This window comes from Pipistrellus kuhlii, unplaced genomic scaffold (assembly GCF_014108245.1).
Source record: "Pipistrellus kuhlii isolate mPipKuh1 unplaced genomic scaffold, mPipKuh1.p scaffold_m20_p_5, whole genome shotgun sequence".
Taxonomy (NCBI): Eukaryota; Metazoa; Chordata; class Mammalia; order Chiroptera; family Vespertilionidae; genus Pipistrellus; species Pipistrellus kuhlii.
In genome coordinates, this window is record NW_023425551.1 from 76,758,787 (window position 1) to 76,772,852 (window position 14,066).

The 14,066-nt window shown below is 38.7% G+C and overlaps 1 protein-coding gene across 1 annotated transcript in view; it reads left to right on the top strand.

The window, feature by feature from the left end:
- KIF6 (kinesin family member 6) overlaps window positions 1-14,066 on the top strand; it is a 347,200-nt gene that overhangs the window by 83,779 nt on the left and 249,355 nt on the right. The window contains exons 5-6 of the mRNA XM_036415357.2: window positions 930-1,039; window positions 13,651-13,780. Of these exons, the coding sequence (XP_036271250.1) occupies window positions 930-1,039; window positions 13,651-13,780 (240 nt within the window). The remainder of the gene's footprint in view (window positions 1-929; window positions 1,040-13,650; window positions 13,781-14,066) is intronic.

A 14,066-nucleotide genomic window follows, 5' to 3' on the forward strand; every position in this document is an offset into this window, starting at 1 on the left:
GTTCCCTTCTTACAACAAACAGGTGCTGTCATTTATTATTTTTTTTATTAAAAACTGAACTCAGACATTTCTCCAGAGCTGAAAAATCCTGTTTTATTCCACTGAAGTGCAAGAGGGTTTTGTTGTGTGTGGGTATTTTTGTCTGTTGACAGAGCTAAGACAAGAACCACAGAATCAGTCCCCTCAACATTTTATCCTAATTTCATTGAACCTATGCCATTGCATTTCAGCATGGCCCACAGAAAATACCCCTCTCTATTCAGTAGCAGAACAGTCCTGATTTGCCACTTGGGCCAGAAAAATTAACCAGGTAAGGTACAGGCAGTGGACTGGTAATGTCCACCCTGTGATTACCTACTTGACCTAAACCATTCCTGTCCCCTGAATTAACTGTACGTTAGCTGATTATTGTCCGTGATCTATTTATGTCGTTAGAAAGTTGGAATATTAGAAAAGTTTAAAAAGACTTGTGATTACAGATGAAAACTCTTTTGCTACTGAAGTTTTTAAACCAAAGTAGCAGTTCTGTGTTCTTTATGAATATCACAGAATGTAAATTTGTTTTTTCTTAGTAACCTTTCTTTTTTTGGTCTGGAAAGTAAAACATGGTGCTATAGAGTTCTGCAACCACGTCAGCTAATTGTAAATGTGTATTGCCTTTTAGGTATTACGTGGAACCAATACAAAGTAACAAACTGAAGTTGCTTGTGATCATAGGTATTGGCCATTAAAAACAAAACAAAAAAAAAACCAAAAAAAAAACTTCGTGCATATGGTAGTTGGCAACTTGAAAGTGTCACAAACCAGAAAATGTAAACCACACATAGTGAGAGAAACTGTGAGGAAGCTACACGATGGACGCGTTCGTCTTCCTCTGAGCTGAGCCGTTATTAGAGCCATTAAGTAACGTCTCTCCCTTTTCCTCTCAGGACAGCAGCAAAATATACACCACGCACATCTCTTACTTGGAAATCTACAATGAATGTGGCTATGATCTCTTGGATCCAAGACACGAAGCCTCTAGTTTGGAAGACTTGCCGTGAGTAGCAGAACAACAAAGAACGGGGAAAATTACTTTCAGATGTTTCCTGTGATTGTTTTCTCCGAAACTTTTGCATGTTTCTGGTCTCCGTTGTAATTAACAAACACTGGGTAACAGAATCTTTTTGTAATATAATGGATGCTTTTTCACTAGGGATAGGAACTAAAAATAGCTTAGAACTCACTTCTTGGGAAAGTCTCTTGGAGTTGGTACAGGGAGAGCGGCGAGTGTCCTGGGAGTGTGAGCTGAGAGGATTGATGGGACCAGGCAGTCCCATTCTACTCCTGCCGGATAAAACTCTCCCAATTGGCCTTTCTCTGAAGGCCAGTGGATCTGTTTTTGTTCAAATTAGGCTTCCAGCAGCAATGAGAGAATCTGAAAGAGAGAAAATGCCAGAGGAGCAAAAAGAGCTTTTTGACTATTATTTTATTATATTACTAACAGTGACAACCATTTGGTCACGATTGGCACTGATGGTTTCGTGACCCAACTATAAATAGAGTCTTCAGAGCTTATCTAATAATAGAGTAAGTTATCCTGCCAGCATTTCCAAAACATTACTCACTGCTTGTTTGAATATCTGCCTAAATTAGACATATGTTAATTGGTAACTGCATATACTTTGCCCAGACATCTTCATATATCAGAAGATGCCAGAGCCAAGAAAGCACACTTTAATATTCTTCTTATGAAATATTCTAAAACAATTTAAAAATATATTAATCCTCTACCAAAAAAGATCAGCATACAGTTGTTTAATTTGTAGACCATCTTTATATATGTTCTCCCATTAGTGTTTGAATGTTTTTACATATCACCTCTTTTGTGTTTATAGTATTCATTAGAGAAAGTTAGAAAAGGGGATGTTGGTCGGTACAATAAATATTTGTATAAGAATTAAAAGAAAGGGGAAAGAAAAGGATTGGAGGAAGGAAAAAATTACTTTGTGAAAGAAATTGGCCTTAAAGAAACTGTTGGAATTACATTTACAAAAAGGTAAAAGTTTCCTATCACTATTAAAAAAATTATCCACTATATTACAAAAAGATTCTGTTATCCAATGTTCATTAATTACCATCGCCACCAGAAAGAGTGGCTTCACACACTCCTGACCTGGGAGCAGCTCTCACTTCAGTCCTGCCTGTCTCGCTCCTGGTTTCATCGTTGTGAGCTGACATATACCCAACTCTCTGGGTACCATCCAAAAAGGTGAAACTGTCCTCGTAGGAACAACAGCATTAAAGATACGAGGCGAGGTTGGAAAGGCCAGGTGTTGAGGATTTGTGTGAAGTAAAGGCCAGCTTCTGAGGGACTCGGACCAGAGGCTTTGGTGAGAGATTTCTCTTCATTTTCACAGGTGACTTAAGTTGTTTTCCAGCTCCAGTCCAGCCTGTATACCTCCAGTTTACCCGTTTCTTCCACCTCCACCTCTGGCAACCCTAATCTGTTCTTTTTGTCTATGAAAATTACAACACAAAGAATTACCCCTATGTAAATTATGGACCTATAGTTAACAAAACAACAATAACAAAAGGAATGAATTACTGATACATTAACAACTTGAGTGAATCTCCAGGGTGAGTGAAAAAGCCATTCCCAAAAGGCTAAGTGCTGTATGATATTATTTATTATTTGCAAATTTATCTATAATAAAAACATTTATGTAATATCGTTAAATGGCAAAGTTATAGATAATAGATTCGTGGTTGATGGAATTAGGGAGGGAAGTGGGGATGGCTCTCCAGGCCAGTGCAGGATCCTTGTGGTGATGGGCTATTCTGTGTCTTGACTGTGGCTGTGGATACACAAAACTGCCTACGTGACACAAATGCACACAAGTACAAGAAAAACTGAAACGTCTGAATAGACCAGTGGGTTGTGTCAATGCCATTGTCTCTGCATTATATCTTACAGCTGCATGTGGACCTACAATTATCACACATTAAAAAGTTAAGTTAAAAGTAATTGCTCCTCTGTCAAATATTAATTGACCATAGAGGCATGGGTTGATTTCTGGGCTCTCTGTTCTGTTCCACTGATCTATATTCTTGTGCCTGTACCAGGCTGATTTGATTACAATGGCCTTTGCTATGGTTTGATAGCCAGTATTATCATCCCTCCAACTATGTTCTTCTTTCTCAAGATTGCTGAGGCTGTTCTGGGCCTTTTTTGGTTCCATATAAATTTTTAAAATATTTTTTTTTCTAGGTCTATGAAATATATCATGGGTATTTTAATAGGTTTGCATTGAATCTCTAGATTGTTTTGGGTAGTAGACATTTTAATGATATTAATTCTAACAATCCATGAGCATGGTATGTGCTTTCACTTATTGGTATCTTCCTCAATTTCTTTATTTAATGTCCCATAGTTTTACCTCATTGATTCAATTTATTCCAAATACCTTATTTTGTTGTTGTTGTAATAGTAAATGAGATTATTTCTTAGTTTCTCTTTCTGATAATTCATTATTGGTGTATAGAAATGCCATTGATTTCTGGATATTTATTTTGTATCCTGCTACTTTGCCAAATTCAAAACAATATGGAATTTCTTTAAAAAATTAAAAATGGAACTGCCTTTTGATCCAGCAATCCCACTTTTGGGAATATATCTTAAGATTCCTGAAACACCAATCAGAAAAAATATATGCACCCTATATTTATAGGAACATTGTTTACAATAGCCAAGATCTGGAAACAGCCCAAGTGTCCATCAGTAAATGAATAGATAAAAAATCTGTGGTACATTTACACAATGGGACACTATGCATCTGTAAAAAAGGAGGATCTCTTACCTTTTGCAACAGCATGAAATAAGCCAGTCAGAGAAAGACAAGTACCATTTGGTCTCTCTTATATGTGGAATCTAATGAACAAAATGAAGTGACAAATTAGAAACAGAAGCATGGATACAGAGAACAGACTGACAGCTGTCAGAGAGTAAGGGGGTGGGGCAGACAGAATGAAAGAAGGTAAAAGGGAATAGCCAAAAACTTATGATAGTGCATAGACATAGATAAGAATGCAGTGAGGGCCAGAGGCGGGGAGGGTAGGTCTGGGAGGAGGGGAACAAAGAGAAGGAGGAATGGGGGACATATGTAATAATGTCAACACTAAAAATAAAATATAATTTAAAAAAGTAATTGGCTATATATTTGTATATAGAGAGATATGTATATACACACATATGTGTATTAAGTCTATTCTTTATTTAAATGAAAATAGAACCTCTGATTTTGAAAGCTCTTTATATCATATGCTATAAAAAGAACATAGTTAGAATCTAAGTGTGTCTCATGAAGTAAAACAGTATAACTGCTAGTCTCAACTGTAGGGAAAATATCCACCTTACTTTGGTGTAATTTTAGTATTCCCAAATAGGGACACGTATTCCATTTAAGGTTCCAAAGTTGGTCATGGTTATTATTGTCACAAAGAAAGTCAGTAGACTTCAGAATCTAGTATTGAAATCTTGGCTGTGTTGTGTTTTTTAACTAATTTGTCATCAAAAGAAAAAAAGAGTTGACATATGTTAAATTTAACTCACCAGGTTTCTAATGCCTAATCAATATAAAACACTGCAAAGCGCCCCAGGAGTTACACAAAGGATTCACTGTTATCCAGTAAACATTTCTTGAGATCCAACTCTGCTCCACACACTGTGCTGGGCACTGAGTTTACTGACTTGGTCTTTGCTTTCCTGGAACCCATCGAGTGGGCAACACTAGTACAGAACAGCTTAAGGAGGAATGTGAGCAGCATCGTAAGAGAGGCTCCAGAATGACAAGCGCTTACATGAGAAAGAAACCACATCAGGTTGTGCGACCTGGGAGAGATTCATGGAGAAGGTGACAGGTGAAGTAGCCCCTGAGGGGGCATAGGAAGGGCAGTGGGTGTGGCGTCCATGTGGAAACAAGGTAGGGAAGTTGATGTGTGTAGCTCATTCTGTGACAGTTATGGACCTGTGGGACTGGGACCAGTCAGGGAGTAGGTGAGAACAGTAACAATGGAAGGATGAGTGCGAGGATTGGACAGTCAAGGTGTTGCTCTTCGAAGCCTGAGCAGCATCAGTCAGATCTTTGGTTTCTGATGACTAATTTGCATCTTGGGAAATGTCTTCAGCTATCCAAAAACTCAATCTGAAATCACAAGGTCAATTGTAATCGACTGAATGATACATAGACTAACTTCTATGAACGTTTCAGAGCAGGGAGGTAAGTATGCTGCCTGCAAATCTTCATCACCTGGTCCAGGTGATCTCTCTGATCTGTCTAATGCGACCTTTCCTCTTAGTCACCTAGATTTTGTTCTAAAGACTCTTCCCCACATGTCCTCTCTCTAGGCCAGTGGTTCTCAACCTGCATATGAGATATTTACATTACAATTCATAACAGTAGCAAAATTACAGTTATGAAGTAGCAACAAAAGTAATTTTATGGTTGGGGGTCAGCACAACATGAGGAGCTATATATTAAAGGGTCGCAACATTAGGAAGGTTGAGAACCACTGCTCTAAGTGGACTCAGCACTGCTCCCACCTCAGCAGCACTGCCAGCTCTTAGCTCAATCAGATCTCTGGTCTTGGCATATGCCAGTAAAATTAGGAAACCATTGAGGGTCCTGGGAGCAGAGACACTGGTGTGAAAGGACTGGACTGGGCTATGACAGAATAATGATTGGTTGATGTGGACTCACATTGGTTGATGTGAGACTATGGCAGCTCTAAGTCATCTGCATGCCTTCTCCAGAATATCATGTAGCTATAATCACACAGTATGTAGCCTTGTCACTTAGTAACATCCATGGCTTACTAGCTCACTTCTTTTTAATGTTGAATAATATTCCATTGTTTGGATGTACCAAGTTTATTTATTAATTTACCTACTGAAGGACATCTTGGCTGCCTCCATGTTTTTTAAGTGATGAATACAGCTGCTGTAAACATCCATGTGCAGATTTTTTGAGGACATGGTTTTCAACCCCTTTTGGGTAAATACCAAGGAGCACAATTTCTGGATCATCTGGTAAAGTATGTTTTGTAAAAAAACAGCCAAACTATTGTATCTTCCAAAGTGGCTGGACCATTTTGTATTCCCACCAGAAATGTATGAGAGTTCCTATTGCTCCTCAGCCTCACCAGTTTGATGTTCTTAATGTTCCAGATGTTGGCCATTTCTGTAGGTGTGTGGTACTATCTCATTGTTGTTTTCATTTGCATTTCTCTGATGACATATGATGTAGAGCATATTTTCATACGCTTATTTTTCCATGTATGTATCTTCTTTGGTGAGATGTCTGTTGAGATCTTTTCCTTATTTCTTTCTTGGGTTGTTTGTTTTTTATATTGTTGAGTTTTAAGAGTTCTTTTTATATTTGGGATAACAGTCTTTTGTTGGCTGTGTCTTTTACAAATATTTTCTTCAAGTCTGTGGCTTATCTCCTAATTCTGCTGACATTATCTTTTGTGGAACTAATGTTTTTAATTTTAATGAAATCCAGTTTATCAATTATTTCTTTCAGAAATCATGTCTTCTGTGTTGTATCTAAAAAGGCATTACCATACCCCGGATTATCTAGGTTTTTCTCTATGTTATCTTGTACTATTTTAATAGTTTTACATTTTACATTTAGATCTATGATCCATTTTGAGTTTATTTTTGTGAAAAGTGTAAGGTCTTTGTCTGCATTAATCTATTTGCATGTTCAGTGTTTTAGCACCATTTGTTGAAGAGACTGTCTCTGCTTCTTTGTATTGCCTTTGATCTATTGTGAAAGATCAGTTGACCATATTTATGTGGGCCTATTCCTGTTCCATTGATCTATGTAAGTATTTTTGTTGTTTATCCTTACTCGAGGATATTTTTCCATTGCTTTTTTTTTTTTTTTTTTTTGCATTATTGCATCAGTGAAGATTTCCAGTACTTCTTGAAGAGGTGAGAGAGGACATCCTTGCCTTATATCTGATCTTAGTGGGAATGCTTTGAGTTCCTCACAATTTGGTGGGATATTAGCTGTATATCTTTGTAATAGTCTTTATCATGTTGAGAATGTTCCTCTATATTCCTAGTCTACTGAAAGATTGTATCATGTATGGGTGTCAGATTTTGTCAAATGGTTTTGCTGCATCTGCTAGTATTAATATGGTTATGTGATTTTTCTTTATTTAGTGTGTTGATGTGATGGATTATATAATTGATTTTTGAATGTTGAACTACCTTTGCATACCTGAAATAAATTTCACTTGATTGTAGTTTATAATTATCATTATATATTATTGGATTCGATTTGATAATACTTTGTTGAGGATTTTTGCATCTATTTTCATAAGAAATATTGGTCTATAATTATCTTTTTTTTGTACTTTGTCTAGTTTTGGTATTAGAGTAATGCTTGCCTCATAGAATGATTTAGAAAGTATTACTTTTGCTTCTATTCTTTAAAAGAGGTTGTAGAAAATTAGTATAAATTTTCCTTAAATATTTGCTAGAGAACCCAGTGTTTTTAGTAGGTTTAATTAAATCACTTAATTCCAAAATGTCATGTGATTGGCTATATTTTTTTCTTGTCAATAAAAAGATCTAATGTTAGAAAAAATTATAAAGAAAAATATAATTTGGAGCTACTAGAAAAATTTTTAAAATTATCTCAATAGTAGTTAAATAGCAAAAGTATCCATTACTTTTAGATTGTTCTGTCTGTTGGTGTTAGACCAGGTGTTAGACCAGTGAGTACTGGGTTCAGCCACTTTGGTACTGGCTAGGAAAGAATTCAAGACTCAAATTATAAGAGAACATTTATTTGGAACACCACGAAGGTAGAAGAAGTAATTTGTAGAAGAAATGGGCGTAGGAAACAAGTTATAGAGATCAAGGAAGGACCCTTGGAGCTTAGAAGTGAGGAAAGTCAAAGTGACTCCCCTGGGGGGTAGAAAGGAGAGGGGAAAGGCCAGGGCGGGCTCCCAGAAGGGAGAGCCAGCTAGGCCTTTCATTCTAAGGATTTTAAGGGTGGAGATTTTTAAGGAGGTCCCAGGGAAAGATCTTAATAGAATATTCATCGGCTTTCCAAGCGTGTCCTTTCAGGGCTGGGTTCTCCACTTATTGATAGGTTAGTTCCAGGGCAGGGGGTCTGGTTTTGCTGCTTTTCTGAGCCTGAGGCCTAGATGTTATATTTGATAATATCTCCAGGAAGGAAGAGTCAGGGCTTCCAAATAAAATGATATGCTAGGCGAGGAAGGTCACCTTGCGGCCTTACAATTGTCCATTGCTAGACACCCAGGGCTTTCCACCCCAGTGACCTTCTATGCCTGGCCCATTGTCCTTGTTCTGCTTTATGTCTGTCTGACTACTACATGTCTAGGTTAAGACCAATACAAAAATGTATTGCAGCTTCATAAAACTTTCTCAACTGATATGTTTCACTCTTTATAATGTATAACAAATGAAATCTTATAGATTTAAAGAAATCAATATAAAGAAAATGTACCTTTGAAGTTATTAAAATACAGGAAGAAGGGCCCCCCTTACATATTTCTCCTAAAAATTTGTATCTCCTCCTTTCTCCAAATCTTCATAGAGAACTTCAGAAAATGAGTGTTGGGTAGAACATAAAAGAAAGTTGAAAGCTGCTGAACTAGAGAAAATTCTCTTTATTAAAGTAAATAGTGAGACCATGTTTACAATATGCAAAACATATCTAGTTACTTAGAGGAGCCTGGTGGTTCCTCTCCCAATTTCTAAGTTAAGGTCACTAAACAGGGCTACCTCTAGTCCATATGGCACCTTCGTGTGAATTATTAAAAGGCACCCCCACCGTTTGCTGGAAAATTGTTGCGATATTGCTGGTTTTGTTAGATGACACTTTAGTACTCTGACCGACATTTGTCATAATAAATATACAACCTCATTATGTTCATAGCAATCCCTGGGACATGGAACCATTATGTAATGCCCTGTCTGCACAATGGCATGGAGCATTCACAAGTAGAAGAAAAAAAGAAAAGAAAGGAAAAGAAATCACCTCGGGCAACATTTGCCTGTAACTCAAAAAAAAAACCCAGATTCATTGCAGTAACTCCTGGAAAGTTCCTTTTGGGCAAGTTGGTGGTGTTGGAATGTTGTGGAGGCGGGTGAGGGGGCTGGGAGCTTCTTTCATTGATGGCTTCCATTATTGAGAACAAGAGCTTGGCTATTGCTCTTTATATGTCTTCAGTTAGAAAGAGCCTGCAAATTCCAATTACTTAGCTAAATGGAAAAGATTCTCTGTTTACAGAGAAAATACAAAGCTTGCTTCTTCCCCATCATTAAGCAGACCGAGTATACTTAGCAAAACTTTTCCACTTAGGTGTCCAAGTTGAGACTATCAGAGACTTTTGTTTGAAATCTAAACTTTTTAGAAACATTTTGTAGGAAAAACGACTCACAAGCCCTTTCAAAGAGAATCAAATAAATAGTTTGGGGGTTTCCATCTTGGAATTGGGATGTTTATTTAAGAAACTCTAATAAAGCCGTCTTTCAAGCCCACGAAAATTGCAGTCAGAATCAAGTGGCAACTAAAGGATTCAGGAAATAGCTATTGATTTGTGAGAGAGTGGGGGAAACAAAGTGCCAGGAAGGAAGCAACTTGAGGAGAAACTTTTGCTAATGGTTCTTATTTCCTCCAACTTTGAAAAAGCAGTCCTCCGCTTTCTCACTCCCAGATTAGCCCACTTAGGTGAGAGGTAGCACCCAGGGCATGACCAGGCTTTTCTGAGCAAAGGCATGGGGTGGGATGGGGCTGACACACAGGCTCAAGGCTTAGTGAAAAGGGCTTTTTCAATGAGGACAGGCAGGGCAATAAGGGAAAGTCCAGAGCCTCCTGCCCAAGGGATTGAGCAGAAACCAGGGAAGAATTGAAGGAGAAGAGCTGGCCAGGGTGATCTGATTGGAGAGAGAAATTTGTACCACGGAAGAATCCATGTGGATGCCAGAGATGGAGTCTTTCATAAGGTGCCCTGAGATGTTCCCTAAGCAGGGGCACAGCCATGAAAGAAGCTAAATTACTTTGGACACCAACCTGCCTTTTTATTTACATTTCAAAGTCTCCCTGGGCAAGAAATCAGAAAATAGTGAGGGAACCGTAATATCAGAAGTCAGACAAATGTGTAGTGATACGCTATGAAAGACAGCTGAAAATGAGATGCAGAGAAGGGGGCATGTGCAGAGTTATTTTGATCAAACTGACAAAGCTGGACCAGCAAATGTAGAAGTCCAGTGGTTCTGAAGTAGCCACACTGTAGATCAAAGACTCTGCACCAGAAAAAAAGTAGGTTCGCCAAATGTCACTGGTGACATTTCAAAAACACTTTCTACCTTATGCTCCTAATTATTATTTCTATCTATAATAATAAAAGCATAATATGCTAATTAGACTGGCTGTCCTTCCAGGTGAAGCTGGGGATGTGAGGGAAGCCTGGGTCCCAGGTGCCAGAGGGAAGCCAGTGCAGACAGCCAGGGGAAGTTAGGCCTACTCTTGCATGAATTTCGTGCATAGGGCCTCTAGTATGTGTGTGTATGTATATATAAAAGCCTCAGTGGCCTTTACTACTGGTCGACTGGCCCACCAATTGCTATGATGCATACTGACCACCAGGGGACAGATGCTTAATGTAGGAGCTGCCCCCTAGTGGTCAGTGTGCTCCCACAGCCAACTTCCCACGGTCCTGACCCCCCAGCTGGCCAGCCCCAATTGGCCCTGATTGGGACTGAGCAAGATGGTCCTGGTGGCCCCCATCACTGGCCAGGCCACAGGATCCCACTTGTGCACGAATTCATGCAGCTGGCCTCTAGTAGAATATAATCCTAAATCCAATGTCCAGGAAGTGAACATTCTTAGAATGCCATAGTTGCTTATTTTCCATGTTTTTTATATTTCAGTGAAATAGTGGAGAGAGATATATGTATGCTGTGTCCTTACTATTACTTAGGTTAACTCAGCAATGATATAAGCCCTGTGGAGGTTTAGGTGGACCCATAATCCTCGCCTGAGCTTTAGTTACTGTTGTGGTGCCTAGTTGACCAAGCAGCTGCATGGTCAGGGAGGTAGAAAAGGATCTTCCCAGGGAAGGACAGGCTATTAAGATGTGACCTTGCCAATCAGATGTGGCTCAAGAGTGACTTCAGTGACAACCAAGAAGATGAATAACTTTTCCAGTTGGGCATGGGGTGGATGGAGTTGGGTGGAAAGTAAGATGAAGCACCACAATCCTCCCCATATGTCTGCCTTGAAGGGTAATGAAAGATGAAGCTAGTGGCTCTCAACCTTGGCTGCACATGAGAATTGCCTGGAGCTTTTACAGATTCTGATACCCAGATCACACCCTGGGACATTCAAATCAGAATCTCAGGAGGGACCTGGCACCAGTGTTCGTTTTGCTTTGTTTAAGTCTTGCTTTAAGTCTTGTTTTGTTTAAATATTGTTTTGTTTACCCACCTCTGGAGGTGGTTCCTGTATGCAGCCAAGGTGGGAACACCTGGATTAAATGAAACACTGCAGGTGTCTGGCATACTTGGTGCCCAGTGAGTGTGAGCATCCTCCTGTTTGACTCACTTTCTGCTGCTCCCTCCCTCTCTTCTGAGCTTGCTCAGAATAGCATTGCTTCTGTCTTGGTCTCACCACACACGTGAGAGGTGACTGCCTCAGAGTTGGAGAATTCTTTTTATCTTCATGTTGAAAGAGACAGGACTCTCCATCCCCTTTTTATGTACCATCTCATCACTTACTTCATACTTTTATCTTCCTTCCAATATTACCCAGAACCTGTGGATTTAGTAAAGTTTCTAACTTCTGTGACCCTAGAGATTGATTTTAGCCAAATCTTCTCGAGCACTTCAAAAGGACCAGGGTGAAAATAAAATTTAAGGAATAAAGGAGGTTCCTAAAAATAGAACACAATTCATCCATTTCAGTTGAAGGTGCCTTCATGTTTTCCAAGCATTTTTGGACTCACAAGCATTTTTAATAAGCTTACTTATGAGTCTTGTTGAAAAATAAATAAAATACACTTGTTTTCATTAAAGGAAGAGATCTTTTTTCCATCTTAGTTGGTATTGTTGAAGGAGACAAAAAGGAGTCCAAAACCCAGCAAAGAATCACATAATTAGTGACATATTGGTCACAGATGTGCGGGGAGAGCTGCACTTTCTTCCTGTGATTGGTTCTTTAAATGCCCACAGATCACATCTGAAATTCAGATAACCTCCTTATAAATGGGGACAGTGAAAATCATGATATTTTATTTTTTATTTTTTAAATATATTTTATTGATATTTTACAGAGAGGAAGAGAGGGATAGAGAGTTAGAATCATCGATGAGAGAGAATCATGGATCAGCTGCCTCTCGCACATATCCCTACTGGGGAAGTGCCCGTACATGCCCTTGACTGGAATCGAACCTGGACCCTTCATTCCACAGGCCGACACTCTATCCACTGAGCCAAACAGGTTTCAACAAAATTATGATATTTTAAAAATCTTCATTTTTAAGATATTGTAGGTGTGTTTTTATAAAGAGCAGAATGACAAATGTTTATTTGCAAATTGTATTTTTAGAATGTAATGCCAGATGATGCTCACCTTTACTTATTATCCTCAATCCCTAGAGTTCAAGCAAATGCAGTACTTGAAAATAACAAGATTTCCTTCCCTTAACAATTCTCAAGAAGGTCAGGAAGGCAAAACTCAAAAGGCAGACTGGAACTCTCTACTAATTGCATTGCTTGCATCTGTAAGCCATTGAAACAAAGTAGGAGGAGTTTAGCCAAGTTGTACTCAGTGGCATCAAATGCTCAAGGACTTTAAGGAGAATATGGATAAGCCACTCAGTGAGCAGGATTAGGACTCACCTGGGAGGACATGGTGTTGACACTGGATGCCCTTGAAGGAAGTTGTGAGAGAGGAACATAATTCCATCCCCAAGACTCGGACTATAAGGATATAATGGAAGGAAAGGGCATATTGTAAAAGAAAAAGGATGAAGAAACACATCTGATGGACACAAAAATAATAATGACAAACTAAAGCTTTTATAAGACTTCTTGAGAATTTTTTACTCATGTTGATAAGAAAACTAGACAAGGCAATGACTCCTAGAGGGAGGACAGATGCCTTGATTCTCATGTTTAAATTACTGAGCTGACCAATTTCAAATGTCTTATAAATTGAAATTGCAAAAAAAAAAGGTGGAAAGTTGGCAAAAAAAAAAAAAAGTTACCAAAGTAAGTAACTGAATTATGACACAAATGGCCACGTTTCCTGACATAGGTAGAAGGTCATCTATTTGCATTTTTAGTTCGGTAATATGCATTGCAAGATGATTTAGTGATCTGATGATTGCAAAGACAGGTAGCTTTAAATCAGGAGTCCCAAAGCTGTTTGATGTGCTGTCAAGGACATGTCAGTTGTTGGATATGAATTGACTCTTGTCTGCCGCCTTGTGTGTTATTTGATTTTAGAAGTCCAAGACATCATACTCTTCATCTTTTAAAAACTAAGCCTATTAAAAAAAAAAAAAAAGACTTTAAGTTCCTTTCATTTTCAAAGTGCCTCATTTCTGTTGTTTCCCATTTCCTAGGAAAGTGACAATCTTGGAGGACCCTGACCAGAACATTCACCTGAAAAACCTGTCTCGCCATCAGGCAACCACGGAGGAAGAGGCGCTGAACCTGCTTTTCTTGGGAGACACCAACAGGATGATTGCAGAGGTAAGAGACTGTCCTTACCTCTGTGAGCACACTGGAGGAGATCAGGGATTTTAGAGACAGCAAGGACCTTACACACGATCCCATTGAACTCCAAGCTGCCGAGTAGGAAACCTAGATCCAGAGAAGCGAGAAGACTTGCCCAACCTCAACAGCTACTTAATGAGCAGGAACTAGCATCTAGACTCTTAATTTTTCTGTTTTCCAATTTCATACAAATTGGTTTGCAGCTAATGAAAGACAACTCATTAAATATCTTAATTATAGGAATTTTTGCATAATGTTTGCA